At 40.3% G+C, this 14,308-nt stretch overlaps 1 protein-coding gene and 1 long non-coding RNA gene across 3 annotated transcripts in view; one reads left to right on the forward strand and one right to left on the reverse strand.

Moving 5' to 3' along the window:
* Positions 1-978: 978 nt before the first annotated feature.
* Positions 979-14,308, reverse strand: part of LOC137479240 (uncharacterized) — a 33,838-nt gene continuing 20,508 nt past the window's right edge. Inside the window, exons 8-9 of the long non-coding RNA XR_011002074.1 lie at positions 13,224-13,297; positions 979-2,384 (exon numbers count right to left, since the gene is read on the reverse strand). This is a non-coding gene — a long non-coding RNA (uncharacterized lncRNA). The remainder of the gene's footprint in view (positions 2,385-13,223; positions 13,298-14,308) is intronic.
* CRB1 (crumbs cell polarity complex component 1) overlaps positions 8,272-14,308 on the forward strand; it is a 94,561-nt gene continuing 88,524 nt past the window's right edge. For both annotated transcript variants that reach the window (XM_068199582.1, XM_068199583.1), the window contains exon 1: positions 8,272-8,629. In XM_068199582.1, coding sequence (XP_068055683.1) covers positions 8,554-8,629 — 76 coding nt within the window. In that variant the 5' untranslated portion in view covers positions 8,272-8,553. The remainder of the gene's footprint in view (positions 8,630-14,308) is intronic.

Below are 14,308 nucleotides of genomic sequence, written 5' to 3' on the forward strand. Positions count from 1 at the left end.
GAAAATATTTTTCTTTTTCTGAACTAAACCACAGATTGAAATCTTTAATATTTGTTTATTACCTTGAAAATATGTGATATCAAAAGTGGCTTGGATTAGTTGAAAGGTTTGACTGGAGGAATCTTAATTTATGTTTCAAACTTTTCAAAACACCCTATTTTACTTGTTCAAAGGAAAGAAATAGCAAGAAGGCAGTGATTTAAAAATTGCCAAAACTACTTTTTCAGCAATTTTTAAATAAAATATGCTTTAAAAAACCTCACAACTACATACACACACACACATACAACACAGAGAAAAATAAAGTACAAAACTTCACCCTCTTCCTTCTGAAAGACTTCAAAAATTTCTGGCCAGCTTCACTTCAAAGACCAGGTGGTTTAGAGAGACCACCATCTAACTTTGAATTTGTGCTCAGTGTTGGGAAAAGGGCTCTTACATTTAAATGTCATAGAGCACAAAACAATTCTACTTAATTTTGCCCATGATAAATGCAAGTGGATAAATTCACCTATCATTGCTAGAGAACATGCCAAAGTTGCATCAATTTGGCCAGATAAAAAAAAATTCTTTCTTGTCTTGAATTACAAGCATAACACCTATTTTCAGAATCACTGTGGCTTGTGACACAAAGAGGAATATGGTCCTAAAGACATGCCAAACTGTTAGAGAGTGACACTGAGTGAGCACAAATTGAGCAGTCTGTTAGACTCGTTATTTCCATAGCTTCTAATGGAGGGAAGAGCAAATACAGTACATCCTGCATGCCCAGCCTTCAGACAGTTAATTCTGCTTCTTGAACACTTGTGATTGCCATGCCAGGATGGAATTTGGTATCATTTGTGTGGGTTATTGCTTTCCCAGCTTATTTAAAGACAGTGTAATAGAAGGAGGTGTTACATTATTCTACTTCATCAAATTAATACTGAAGTCTGACTTTGCTGCTGCAGGAGTCAAGGGGGCCAAGGTTAACATGGCTCATGTTTATCCATTCTTCAGCAATCAGATGCTGCCAGAGACTGTTTCATTCACTCCAATTAATCTTATTTTGGACGAGTGAGCTGTATGAGTGTGTCTTTAGACTACAGTCCATTTAGCAACTTGCAGGGCTTCATTTCTGAAAGAGCTCATCATTTGCCATTCTTCAGGCACGTGAGTCGTGCCCCTAGGTTTAGCTGGGGACTAACATCTCTCAGAAGTGCTGTAGGGGTGTGGAGCTTCTCATCACCCTGTCACACCAGTGGCAAGGTCCTCAATTCTGAGTGCACTTGATGCTAATAGGAAATCTTACCCTGCCAGCATGAGGAGATCCTGCAACACATACAGGCCATGCTGCTGTGGGGATTTCTTGTTTGCTACTGTGAACACATCTTTTTTAAGCAACTTGCTTATAATCAAGGCACTGAAGATGCAGTTTGACAGAAAAATCTTGTTTCCCTGATAATGGTAATTACATTCGAAGTGCTGGCTTAGAAATTCTTGTACCCCAGAAACTCAGAAACTCTCAGATTTAGAAGTCTCAGTCCCACAAAACTGTATTTGGTGAATGTTTGTGCTCAAGTAAAATCTGGGTGCTAAGACCAGAGGTCTCATCACCTGCCCATGCACAACAAGCATATTCACCCAGGCTCTCAGTGTATTGGAAGAACTTACTATAAAAATGCCAATTAAAAAAAAAAAAGAGAAAAAAACATGAAAAATACTTGATATACTGGAAAATGGAAAGCACTGCATGAAGTTCAACCAATGCAAAGATCTCAGCTTGCCCACACACAAAAATTAAGATTCAGTTCAGCAACAAACCATCTGGTGATTTGAGGGGCTCTCTGGACACTGGAAGAATATAAGTCAACTAAAGTAGTAATGTCTCCACCTTCCCCCTTTCACATCCAACATGATGCTTGGAGGTCAAACTGTGCCCCCCCCATCCAGGGGTGTTTTCCTTTCACTGGCATTGGAACATGGTGGCATCACATGCATCATCATCACCAAAGTCAGTATCACCACCAATGGTTGAAGTAGTGTGAAATAATCAAAATCAGCACAAGTTTGGAAGCCAGAATATTTCATTTTACCTGGTGAACAATGCAATTCAAACTGACAAACTTTCGGGATTTAGTTCAGTACAAAACTGCAGCCTTTGAGAAAGGCATTGGCATTAAGATGAATGCTGTCTTACCCAATCTTAGCAGAAACTTGAAATCCCTTTGGGGCACCTACCACTGCTTATTGTTCCCATAATATTATCTAATACTTTAACACAGAGGCCAAGATTTCCAAGAGGAATTTAGTGCTTGCCACGATCTACACCAAGACACATCAGAGATGCCTTCAGGGAAATTTTGCTTTGTGCTTTCTGGAAGTCACATCCTTTAACTGAAAACCTGCAAATCCAGGAGATCCAGATCGTCAGATGCTTTTCAAAACCTTGTCACACTCAATACACAATGACTGAATACAGAAGAGGGGAAAATTTGTAAGGGATATTAGAGATCATGAAAAATTAAGAAACTTCTGTATTTGCCTGTTACAAAAGTTTTACTTTTTGAGTGTTCTGGTGTTTTGCATTGCATATTTAACTACCTCAAAATAATTTATCACTGCAAGTACAGTGAAGAAAACCAGAATAAGAATTAGTTTTGTGTCCCTCAGCCCAGTGCTTGGCCTGTGAAACCAAGTATGTTGTCACCTTTCTCTATTTGCAACGACCAAAATTTAAACAGCAGTTTTAGAAGCATCTCCTCCTTCCCAGCCTCTCCACTTGACTGTAGTCATCATCCTGCCCTGTCCCCAGGACAACTGCAGTGTTTACCAGAAGTAAAATGTTTACATGCAAAGTGTGTGCTAAGATCAAGCATATTTGCTTACTAATCCTGCCTTCCTGAGTCTTGCCTTTCTCCTCCTCTACACTGTTGCCTGCTGGAATTGTTGGGTCTGAATTCCTTCTAAAACCACTTTGTATTGATCAGATGAAATCATGCTACAAACCTATGCAAAACTTTTCCAAGTATCTTTGAAACTGTGGCTGAACTATATATCCCCTTGTAACAGATGGGATTTTTAATTTCATTCCAATACTTTAATGTTTAGGTCTTTCTGCTTTGTAGTATGAGTTACCTCACTCTGAAGGAAATTTAAAAAGAGAATTAGAAGAGGATTTGTAAAACTGTTAAGATGTCTAGTCTGCTGAAGTGAAAAGCACAGAGGGAAAAATAAATGTACAACCCATTTAGAACTTAATATATCAGTGCTTTTGCAAAACCACAATTTGTCTCATTTTCTCAAGCACTCTATAACCTTGGCACTCACAGGAAGCTTACTGGTACAGACAGAAACTTCCTGATTAGACGGTTCATTAGCAGCAAGGTACAGAATACTAATTGCCAATTTTCATCTGCATTGACAAGGCCTGACCTAGAATTTATCTGATTGAAATTGCTTCCCTGGTGATGCCTCTTGCTTCCCTGCTTCCTGATCCCAGCTTTCCAGCCACACACAATATGATAAAAACATGTTATTTCACAAAAATTCATCAAAAATAAGAATAAGGGAATCACACACTATATTGACTTCTGCAGGCCCCAGGGGAATCCTGTCCTGCCTTGCACAGCCACTTTGTTTTGCCTGCCTATAGGTAAAATACTCAGGAGAGACTTCATATGAAAACCAAAAGAAGCTTTTATTGCTCCCACTATTTCTATCACATCCAAAATTAGATCTGCCTGAGCAAATCAGCTTGACACTCCTGTAATCTTTGGTTAAATTTGTATTTTAGGTTAGCACACAGAAATCCCTCATTGCTCAGTAAAAATGTGGCTACCACAGGAATCAAAAATGTAGTCATAATTTCAAAAAATGTATTATATTTAAGAAAGCAATATGCTTGGCAGTTCTTGCAAAATAATTTTATATTTTCAGGTAAAGCCCTTCAGTTTCATAAAAACATTAGTAATCTGAAAATAGGCAGAACCAACAGGTCGTGCTCTGGTGCTTTACTTTGGCTGAGAAAAACATAAAAGGAGCACAGCAAGAGTTCAAAACCCCAAATATTTGTACATCCTAATAAAAAGGAAGAGAAAGCTCAAAAGAAGTAACATTTCTAGACTAAGAAGTTAAATAGAGTCATCAAATATTTGTCTCTGGAAAAGTATGGTCCAAAGGAGATTCCAGTTCTCTTTTGCCCAGTTCTTTTTTGGGTTCTTATCTTTGCCAGCCTTGCAGGAAATCAATGCAATCAGAGTTGTTCTTGCTGCAAAGAGGCTAATTAAAATGCAAATAGATCTATAGTGGTTTTGTTAAAGAGGTAAACAACTTCCTCTTACAATACATCTCTATCTACAGGACCTTTCAGCCATCCCTTATTCACACAGGTTTATCCATTGCCTTGGTTTGTCCTCTTGTAATTACCCAAAGTGAAACAAGCTGAAGAATAAAATTATCTATCAGTTGTTCAATAAAGAGGTACATAAAGTACCATAAACAGGAAGATGATCTGGATGACTTGGTCAGGTCCATTGTTCTAGGAAACTCCATCATCTCCAGTTTTCAATAAATACTTCAGAATGTATTTTAATGCCCAAACTAGGATGTCAGACCAGAGTGACTTCATGCTTGAAAGTTCCATAGTTTTTTATAAAGTTAGCTCTCCCACTGGTGAACTGGGAACACCAGTGCAATTTAGAATCCCAATTTTATCCCTGATGAATTCAGTAAGAACTTAAGAAAAGATATACACAAGAAGCTCCATTGAATATGAGTAAGGAAATGAAAGACCCTTGGGAAAATCAGGGACTATTTTAAAAATAGAGGCTTTCTGCATTAGGTTTGCAGACCTGGGGACTGAGCTAATATAGGCTGGAGCTTGTGCAGGAAATATAATCTATAGGAAATCTCTATATTCAGAGAATTGCAGGAACATATGGTGGGAAAGGATCACCTGCTCAAAGCACATCTAGTTTGAGCAGGTTGCAAAGGGCCACTGTCCAGCTGAGTTCTGCATATCCAAAACCTCGCCAGGGCAAATGTTATCTTCAGCTCAGTCACTCTTCCACTCCTCCATGAAATCACCCACCTGTTCCTGACTACTACCAGTGCCTTACTTAGCAGTGAACAAAGGGATTTTTTAGAAAAACTTCAGGTTAGTCAGCATCAGGCATTTTGTAAAGTCACATCTTCCACCTGCAAGATAATTTTACACTTTACATGAATTATTTAACTATTCTAATTTCTGTTCATTTTGTAGTTTACTTTAAATCTACCAAAACACTGGAAAAGAAATGCCAATTACTTAGGAAAATCACCCGTAAATATATTTGACCAAGAAGGCACAGGATGGCATCAATAAAAATTGCACTTTAAATTGGAGCAACATTGAACAATCAAAAAACATGCCTAGCAGTGCGAAGCAGAAGATACACAATTAATTAGTACTGCTGTCATCTGAAAATTGAAAACACTGCAAGCAAAAGATGTTAGATAATGAAATTAGTTGAACAAAGGTGCATAAAATGTCTTAGAAGAGATGACACTGACTAATGTAATCTGATACCACACCACTCTGTAATTTTTGCAAGGAGGCAATCAGAACAGAAAAGACAGCAGTTAAGTGAAAGCAAATGACAACACAAACCTCTCTTCCATGAGAAAATGGCACAGCCTTTGACTTTTGTGACTGCAAAATCTCATCAAAGCTAAGCTGTACTGAGAAAGCATGGAAATTACATTTAGATGTTATGTTTCACTGTGTACAAATGATATGCATGCAGAAATTCAAGCCTCCTCCTGTAGGCAACTTCAAGGAATTAGGGCAGTGATAAGTTAATTTAGTCTCTTCCCCGTTAAATTCTGGGATATGAATAGCTCACAAAAAAGAAGAAACATTTGAAAAAAGGCATTGGGAAATGCAGAGCTAAGTTTCAAACAGGTTGAAAAAAGCAGCTCTTCTGGTTATTCTAAAAGTGATTACATTGGTGGCATATCCTCATATCTGAGAACTCCTAAGTTTCCCTAGAGATTTTACAGGTACTTGTGTATTTTTCAGAAAAATATCCAGATTTAATAGATGTGACTCTTTTCTTGAAATACTTATCATATATTCCTCAGAAATGAAAACTTTGTATTTGCTTAAATTTGGGGTCTATCTTTCTGAATACTCACAGCATTTTTTTCAAATCGACTAGAATATGAATCCAGAAAATACTGTTGTTCTAAGTAAGTTACATGCTGACAAATTTAAATAATAATGCACTTAAAGCAGGCAATCAGCACTGAGCTAAACTGCATAATTTAGCCTGACAAAAGAATTCCCTGATGACAGTGGTATTTTCATGCTCACGTTGTAATGATTATATATCTTATTGCATAATTTCAAACAGAAACAAAGTAGACAGATGGCAAGGAGAAGAAAACATCCAAACAACTACAAATGTAAATATAAAAGAAAGAGGATTACAAAAAGTGAAAGAGCTGAAAACTACAATTAGCCATTTAATTATATATAATTTGATAGTTATCTAAGTACTTTCCACTAGGACCCCCATTCATCATAATGCTCATAGCCCAAGACACTTGGCCAGGAAATCCAGCCTGGGAAATCCATCAGAGAAGTCAGAACTGGTGAGCAGAGTAGGGGGCTCGGGGGAGTGGGAGGGTGGAGGCTTCCTGCGAAGCAGATGATAGAGCTGCTTGGACTGCTGGTGCCAGGAGAAGGGAGAGAGGGTCTGGAAAGGTGTGCCACAGGGTCAGCAGTGAGCGCAGCTACACATAAATGACATGAGAAAGAAGGAGGAGCTTTGCTGCAGGAGAAATTTTAAAATTAATCAGTTCAATGAGCTTAATGAGTGATGTGAAAGTATCTACCTTTAATTTATAATTAAACACCTTTAGTGAATTAATGTTGGCATCAACAGTCTGCTCCCTACTCATCTGAGGCCTTCAGCATATACTTGACTTTCAGTTTGTACTTTGTTCAATTAAGTGTACATGTAAAATAAAACTCAGTATCAAAGGCTTCCTGAACTGGGGATTAACATCCTGCTGAAGTGGGGAGGACAAACACAGTACCAAATGTATTGAGTGTAACCTGTTTGACAGTACCATAACGTAGCAATGAACAAGCAGATTTTTCAGGCTGTTCCCAGGCTTGGGAATGCCTGGATTTTCACTGAGGCAAGGAGGGTAAGTGCCAAGAGCCAAGGACCAGGAGGACTGGTAGAGATGAAGGTGGTAGGAGGAGGAGATTCACTGCCAAACAGGCAGCTCGTCTCTGTCTTGGCCTCAGAGCCAGAATGGTGCTGTGGCACTCACTGCTGTGGACACACAGACCGGGTGTGTGAGGTGTCAGAGGGCCAGAGTTTGTACTGGATCATGGCATGAGTACAGCTCCTGGGGCTGCTCCTGTGTGCCCTGACCTTCCCTTCTGCTGGGGCAGGACCAGGCTTTCATCTGTGAACAAAGCTGTATGCACAGACGAGGCACTGGGCACAAACAGACATTGCCTGTGCGTGCAGGGGGGTGTGGAGCCAAAGGGGCAGCTGGGGAAGGCTCCCCAGTACAGGCAGGCTGATGGCACTTCATATCAGCTGTTTAATACCAGCCCTGGCTAAACCAAATGGAGTCCATGCCCTGCTGCCATCCCCTCCTCTTATCCATCCTGCTGTGACACCTCCTGCTTCTGTAAGTGACTGCTTCCCCCATGAGCAGTTCAAGATTGTAACACAATCAGAGGTCCTGTGCCAGCTGGTAGGAGCGTGCTTTTTAGTCACTCCAGTGTAAACAACACCAACCAGACAAAAAAATAATACCGAGGAAGAAAGCGGGCTAACATCTCACTAGCTAAAAAGACTGAGAATGTGGATGTTTCATCTTTTCACTTCACGTGCTAACGGTGTACTATAACAGAAACAATTCAGAAAGCAGAAAAGTGTTTGTGAGCCGGCTGTGCAAGGAAAAGTCAAGTGTTTGCACTATGGATTAGGAGAGCCGTGTGGCGGGCTTTGGTGGAGATAAGAGCGCTGAGGTTCGGGCACTCCGGGCGGCTGTGCCGTGGCTGCGCTGCGGGGCAGGCAGAGCGGGGCAGGGCAGGGAAGAGCAGGGCAGGGCAGGGAAGAGCAGAGCGGGGCAGGGAAGAGCAGAGCGGGGCAGGGAAGAGCAGAGCGGGGCAGGGAAGAGCAGGGCAGGGCAGGGCAGGGCAGGGCAGGGCAGGGCAGGGCAGGGAAGAGCAGGCACAGCAGGGAGAGCAGAGCAGGCAGAGCACACTATTCATCCCCCAGCACGGTCGGGGAGAGACTCCAGTCCAGCTCCCACACAAATCTGCACCGGGTTTGAAAAATCACTCGGACCTGCCGAAGTAAAACCTTAAGAAGCACAACTGCGTCTTGAATCGAAGGCTGCAGGTCTGCGGGGAGCAGGCTGAGGAGGGGCACGGGCAGAGATGGCTCGTAGGGGGCCGGGTGCCCCGGGTGTGCCCTTCGCTTCAGACATCAGGAGAAAGCAGTGAGGATCAGCACCAGCCCTTTGGACAACAGGCAACTCGGCAGAGGATGTCCTATCAAGATGAATATGGCTCATTCAAGAATTAACTCTCTACTCATCTTCTACCTCAGTTTTTTGCTGCTCATCCATTTAAAAAGTAAGATTTGCACTTTTTCTTATTGTTCTGACATGTCCTCTGGGGAGATGGTTAGACATGCACTTCTAGCAAAAAGCTTGTGTTGTCAGAAGGCTTTAAAAATTTGATGGAGATGCCAAAAAAATTTGGTCCATGAAACTAAGTTGTATGAACTCGACTTCGACTTTTTTTATTTTTTTTTAATAACGAACAAAAGCATTTTGCTGCTTCGCATATTCAAGGTACAGTAATAAATTATTTTGCTAAAACTGTACCTATACTTTAAAGTCTGTTTTTGATACCATTCATTCAGTAATTCTAAACCTTTCTGATTTAAATCTAGACTAATTTATCCTTTGCTTAAACTGTTCGTGTTACATTTTTCCATAGTATTGCTTTAGTATATACACATTTTAAACTACAGCCTCTAGAGAAAGAAGTTATTAGAGAACTGTGATGTATTTGGTGTTATAAAATATGTCCATTATGAGGGAGCATGAAAGTCCAACTACTTTTATAGAGAAAAAATGTTCTCGGCAAACTTCCACATAAACAGAAGTGTGCAAAATAGAAGAAGTCACAATGGGTTTCCTTGGTAATTGTGTCAGATGGCTGGGAGCAAATACAAGCCAAGGAGGCTAAATGGCCTCAGCTGGTGAGGCTGCTGTGTGTGTGTGAAAAGCAGCAGCTCTTGAACATGTTTAAAATGAAGATCTGCAGGATGTGTGCCTGAGGAGGCTGTTTGATTTGTGTCTGTTGCATGTGAATAGCAATAACACAAAGCTTTGAGCAGCTGCCATTAAACAAGAAGACTTGGCATTAGCGTTCAGTGTTTTGTAATCTGGGTCACCTTCTGTTGCTGCATCACTCCAATTGTTACTTGGACAGTTTACAGCCCAACATAAATTAAAGACTAAAAAACAAACAGATGCAGTTGAATCAACCAGCACTGAAAGAAAAAATCCCACACGTGAAAATATAAGAAAAATACAGAATGTCATAGAAACATCATTTTATGCTAGTCATTTTCTTTTTGGGGATGTACTAATGTGAATCAGGGAAACCAAAGTGCTTTTTCTAAATTAACTCACAACAGGACATACCCTAAAAAAAATAAGAGAGAGACTGGACCTTTAACTTTCACAAAGCAATTTTCAGTCTACATCCTGTAGGAGGAACAGAGAGTCTCTAAGACAGAGTCTTCAATCTAAGTAAAGAAAAGTAATAGTAGTAGTGTTAATTAAGAAAATTTCATTTTTCCATGAGGCAGGCAAATCAGAACAAAATACGAAAGCTTTGGGAACAGGAATTAAAAGTTAAGTTCTTATAAATTAAGAAGGTCACATGAAGAACATAATGCAGAAAGAAACCATTGCTAGAATGAAAACAAGAAAAAATCCCTCAGGACTCAGTTTAAAGAAAGAAGATAAATACAAGTTTTGGCTTTCACCTCGGGTGAGCTTTGCTCAATGCAGGATGCCAAAGGCAAGGAAAGTAATTGTGTGTCATTTTATGAAATGGGAAAGTCCTTAGCCCACTTAATTGGGATGACATCTCGGATGTGGCATGGTGTTCTCTGGGTATGGCCATATGGCCAGTCTCAAGCAAGGGGCTTTTCAGTCTTGGAGAACTTTCTCAGGTAGAACTGTGGCTGTTGCCACAGTGTGATACAAATTGATATCCCAGGATGGAGCAGCTGCTTTGGGAACCAGAATCAGGCTCAGGAACCTACCTCTATCTGTCAGTGCTGTGTATTTAATCTTGAGAGGTGTTTTCTCTTTAGAAAGCTTGTACCCCATTTGAAACTGCTAACAGTTTCTGTTAATAAAAACATAGCTGTAAACAGATAAGACAGAAGTAGAAGCAGAACTGACTCCAGTTGCTTCCCTACTTAAAAATTAAAGCTGAGAAAGACCAAGACAGAAAAGCTGAGGATAAAATGGAACAGAGGTGATTGATGATATTTATAGAAGTTGTAGCACTCATTATGTTTTTAAAATCAGTTTACTGGATTTGTCTTCTCTCAAAGGATTCTAATCTTAGGTCCTGCTTAAAGGCACAATGTTCTTTATAACTATTTATTCTAAACAATTTAGAAAATAAATAGCAATTAGCAGCCATGAACTCCGTATGCAAGCATTCAATACAAGTTGGGTTTGTCTGGCATTTTGTGAACATCATTTGTTTCTACAAATCACACCAAATGAACTACTCACAGAAAATTAATCTGGGGGCATCCAGAGATGCCCAGCTCTGTGTGAGGAGGGACCAAGAATCATTATGTACAACAGGTGACAGGAAGCCTGTCCCAAGTCCAGAACAACACTGATGATTCATTGCTAGCATCCTATTGTCTAACACAAATTACAAGCATGAAACCGTGGGCAGGGAGTTGCTTATGAAATAGAGGAAAAGAAATTCTGATAAATACAGGTATATTTACACATCAGATTTGAAAGTGATTCTGTCTGAAGTCAAGTTCAAAATCTTTTCATTCAACATTCAAGTACTGATTTTTTTAGCAAGCTTTAGAATGGATTACCTATCACTACTGCAGAATTGTCTTCCTTTTGGGAAAAATACAGATGAATATTTTATGGTCAAAAACTATTGCCCATATAAGCTGTGGATGCCCCATTTCTGAAAGGGTTCAAGGCCTGGTCTAGTGGCAGTTGTCCCTGCCCACAGTAGGGGTGTTCAAACTAGATGATCTTTAAGGTCCTTTCTAACCCAAACCATTCTGTGATTCTATTTTTCTCCATTTTAGTGACCTTTCAGCAGAGCTGAAAAAATGTATTATTTACTTCAAAATCAGTGCTTCATTAATTGTTCAAATGTTCATAAATAAGAATGGAAATTAATTTGGGATTGCTGTTAATGTGAGCAAAATATCTGAGCTGTACTTGCAGCCTTTTTCTACCCCTCTGAGATGCTGGCACTATGCAATTTTTCCCCGTGGACAAGAACTCTTAATTTCACACAACTATTCCCGTTACTTACAAAACTTCTAATTACTGCTTAATTACTGTGTTAGGCATAAAGCTCTGCTTATAAAGAGATTTGTGGTTTTGCTCACACTGCTCATCCCTCATGCACACCCGGCTGATGTAAGGAGCTTTCCAGCAAAGTCTTGTTAGTGTGGTTTGATGAGTTCACAGCCCATTCGGCAGCTCCTCATTAGCCCTCCCTGGAGCTGAGCCTGTCAGAGCTGCGCTCAGCACTCTGAGCACCAGCAGCCCTGCAGCCCTGCCTCCCTCCTAGATGTTACACATGGCATCTGGAGCACAGCAAAAATGAAACATCCTTCAGATGTCTGCCATCATCTCCAGTAAGTTAAAAGCAGCAGCTTCTAGACACAGTTGTGCTGGGTTAGGATTTTTTTCACTTTTCATGCATATATTTTATTATGGATAACATCTCCATCTCTTGAATGAAACTAAATCTTAAGAATGAAAGCTAGTAGCCCTGTAACTTAAGAAAAAGGCAGTAACTTCTGCAAGATAAATGTGTAAAAGTGACATTAAGAACATCCCAGCCACAACTGTACTTGAGCCACTCAGTTCAAACTCTTACAAGGCATCCTTAGGGTGCTACACCTACCATTCCAAGAGCAGAGTAAGGATAACAGGTTACAGACCCCTCCCTGCTGTGTGCTCTCTAACTTGGGAAATGTCACCACTAAGAAACTCTGGAGATTAAACATTCCCTCACATCCCATTTTGTCACTCAGTAATTACAGTGCAAGATATCAGCTTCTTCAAAAATTTACCCCTCAAATGACAGTGAATTTGGCAATACAGGACAAGCCACTGAATGATCTATTCACAGTCACGGGACCAAAAGGGAATTCTGCAGCAAGGACACAGATCAATCACTCTAAGCAGGTTGTTTGTGGCTAATGACCTATCAGGAAAGAGTCTGAGGGGCAAGAAATGAGCATGTGCAAACAGGTGTTTTATCATTCCTGCTTAACCAGCAGCAGAAACCTCACACAGATCTTGAAACACTGGTGTATGTTATCCTGTATCCATGATAATCGACTGGAGAAACTGAGGCTGGAAAGTTAATTTAATACAAGCAGAGGATAGAAACCTAATGTTTTAATATATACATAAACCTTTCAAAGGTGTCCCCACACAAAGTTTGCTTGCCTGTCTATCTCTCTCTCTCACCAGTTTTTTGTTCTCCCTGTTACTTTAACAAACCTAAAGCACTAGGGAGTCTTTTCCTTGTGCAAATCTCCACACCTTTTCCTCTCTGTTAGAGGAAGCTCAAAAAAAAAAAAAAAAAAAAAGAAAAAACCCAGTGCTGTTTAGAGAGTGCTCAAATTTTGATGGCTAAATTGGGCACTTCCCCACTGAAAAGTTACAGGGAAAGGCAAATATTTTGCTGTTGTGTGTTGACAGTAAAATGACTTGTAAGACACAGGAGAGCAATCAAACCACTGTTCAGTACTGGCTCTATCCAGTTTTGAGTGCTGCTGTGAGCAAGAGAGAGGCAATTAGGAAAATGCTGGAAAGGGACAGCAAAAATAGGAAGACATTTAGAAAGATGTGCCCTCTGAGAAAGGGTCACAGGAAGAGAAGCCTGAGGGAAGACATCATTACAGTCTTACCTCCACAAACGAGAATGGCAATCAAGGATGGTGATGAGATCAGTTGCTCCCTGTCACCTCTAGAAGGGCAGGATCTGGAAAATAACAGATTCCATGTACATCAGGGAAGATTTGTGTGAACTTTCCCAACTGAAGGACAATTAACAATTAAGACACTATTTCAGAACTTTTTAATGAATGGGTTAGATAAATATCTGCCAGAGATTGTCTAGACTGCTGTCTCACAGCTGGTGTTTCAGACCAAGGGCACTCAGCACCACCCTGGGGGGATCTGTGAAGGTCTCAGGGGACAGAGCCCCAGAGAGGCACAGTTGGGGACTTCTCCCAAGGGCTGTGGTGTCACTGAGGCTTCGGGGCAGCTCAGGAACAGCTCTGGGGCAGGCAGAGCAGATGGCTCCCTTTCCTTCTGCACCACTGAGGATTATGTGCTGTGCAAAACAAAGCCAGCCCTGAACTCAGCCCCCCGTGTTGCAGCAAAACCAGAATTGTTGCCTAAATTTCAGTAAGAAAATAGTTTACTCTCATTCTTTGAGACAGCAAGACCTCTTTTTTTTTGGTACCCTAGACTTAAAATAAGCACTTTGGCTACTGAAGGCACTGATTACAATGAGAACAGAAAGTACCCCCAAGCTAGAGATCATGTAGTTTGATTTCTGGCTTTTGGAGTGAAGTCACCTATATTTTTACTTGCATTTTGAGTATACTTGATATGTTGATGGTGTGATGCAAGAAAATAAAACTAAGGAGTGGATTATCAATATAAAAATTTTCATGGTCAGAAACCTGAAAAGGAATGGAAAACATGGATTGCCTGCTGAACTTGCCAGCTTCTCACTTCATATCAAAAAGCAATGCAAGACTGGAACTTACTGCACAAAACCAAATAGCAGTAGATTCCTAGGAAACTGTTCTAACTGGCCATTCTGGATATAGTGCAACAAATTAACACTGGAGTAGGTGTTCTGCTTCATCTAAGAGAAGTTTAACATTCTGTTTTGATGGCAGCAAAAATTACTTTATGGAATATCAAGGTTTAAATATATATATCCAGCCAGCTACAAAACAGTAAAGAAATAAATAAGTCT

Source organism: Anomalospiza imberbis, chromosome 9 (assembly GCF_031753505.1).
Source record: "Anomalospiza imberbis isolate Cuckoo-Finch-1a 21T00152 chromosome 9, ASM3175350v1, whole genome shotgun sequence".
Classification (NCBI taxonomy): Eukaryota; Metazoa; Chordata; class Aves; order Passeriformes; family Viduidae; genus Anomalospiza; species Anomalospiza imberbis.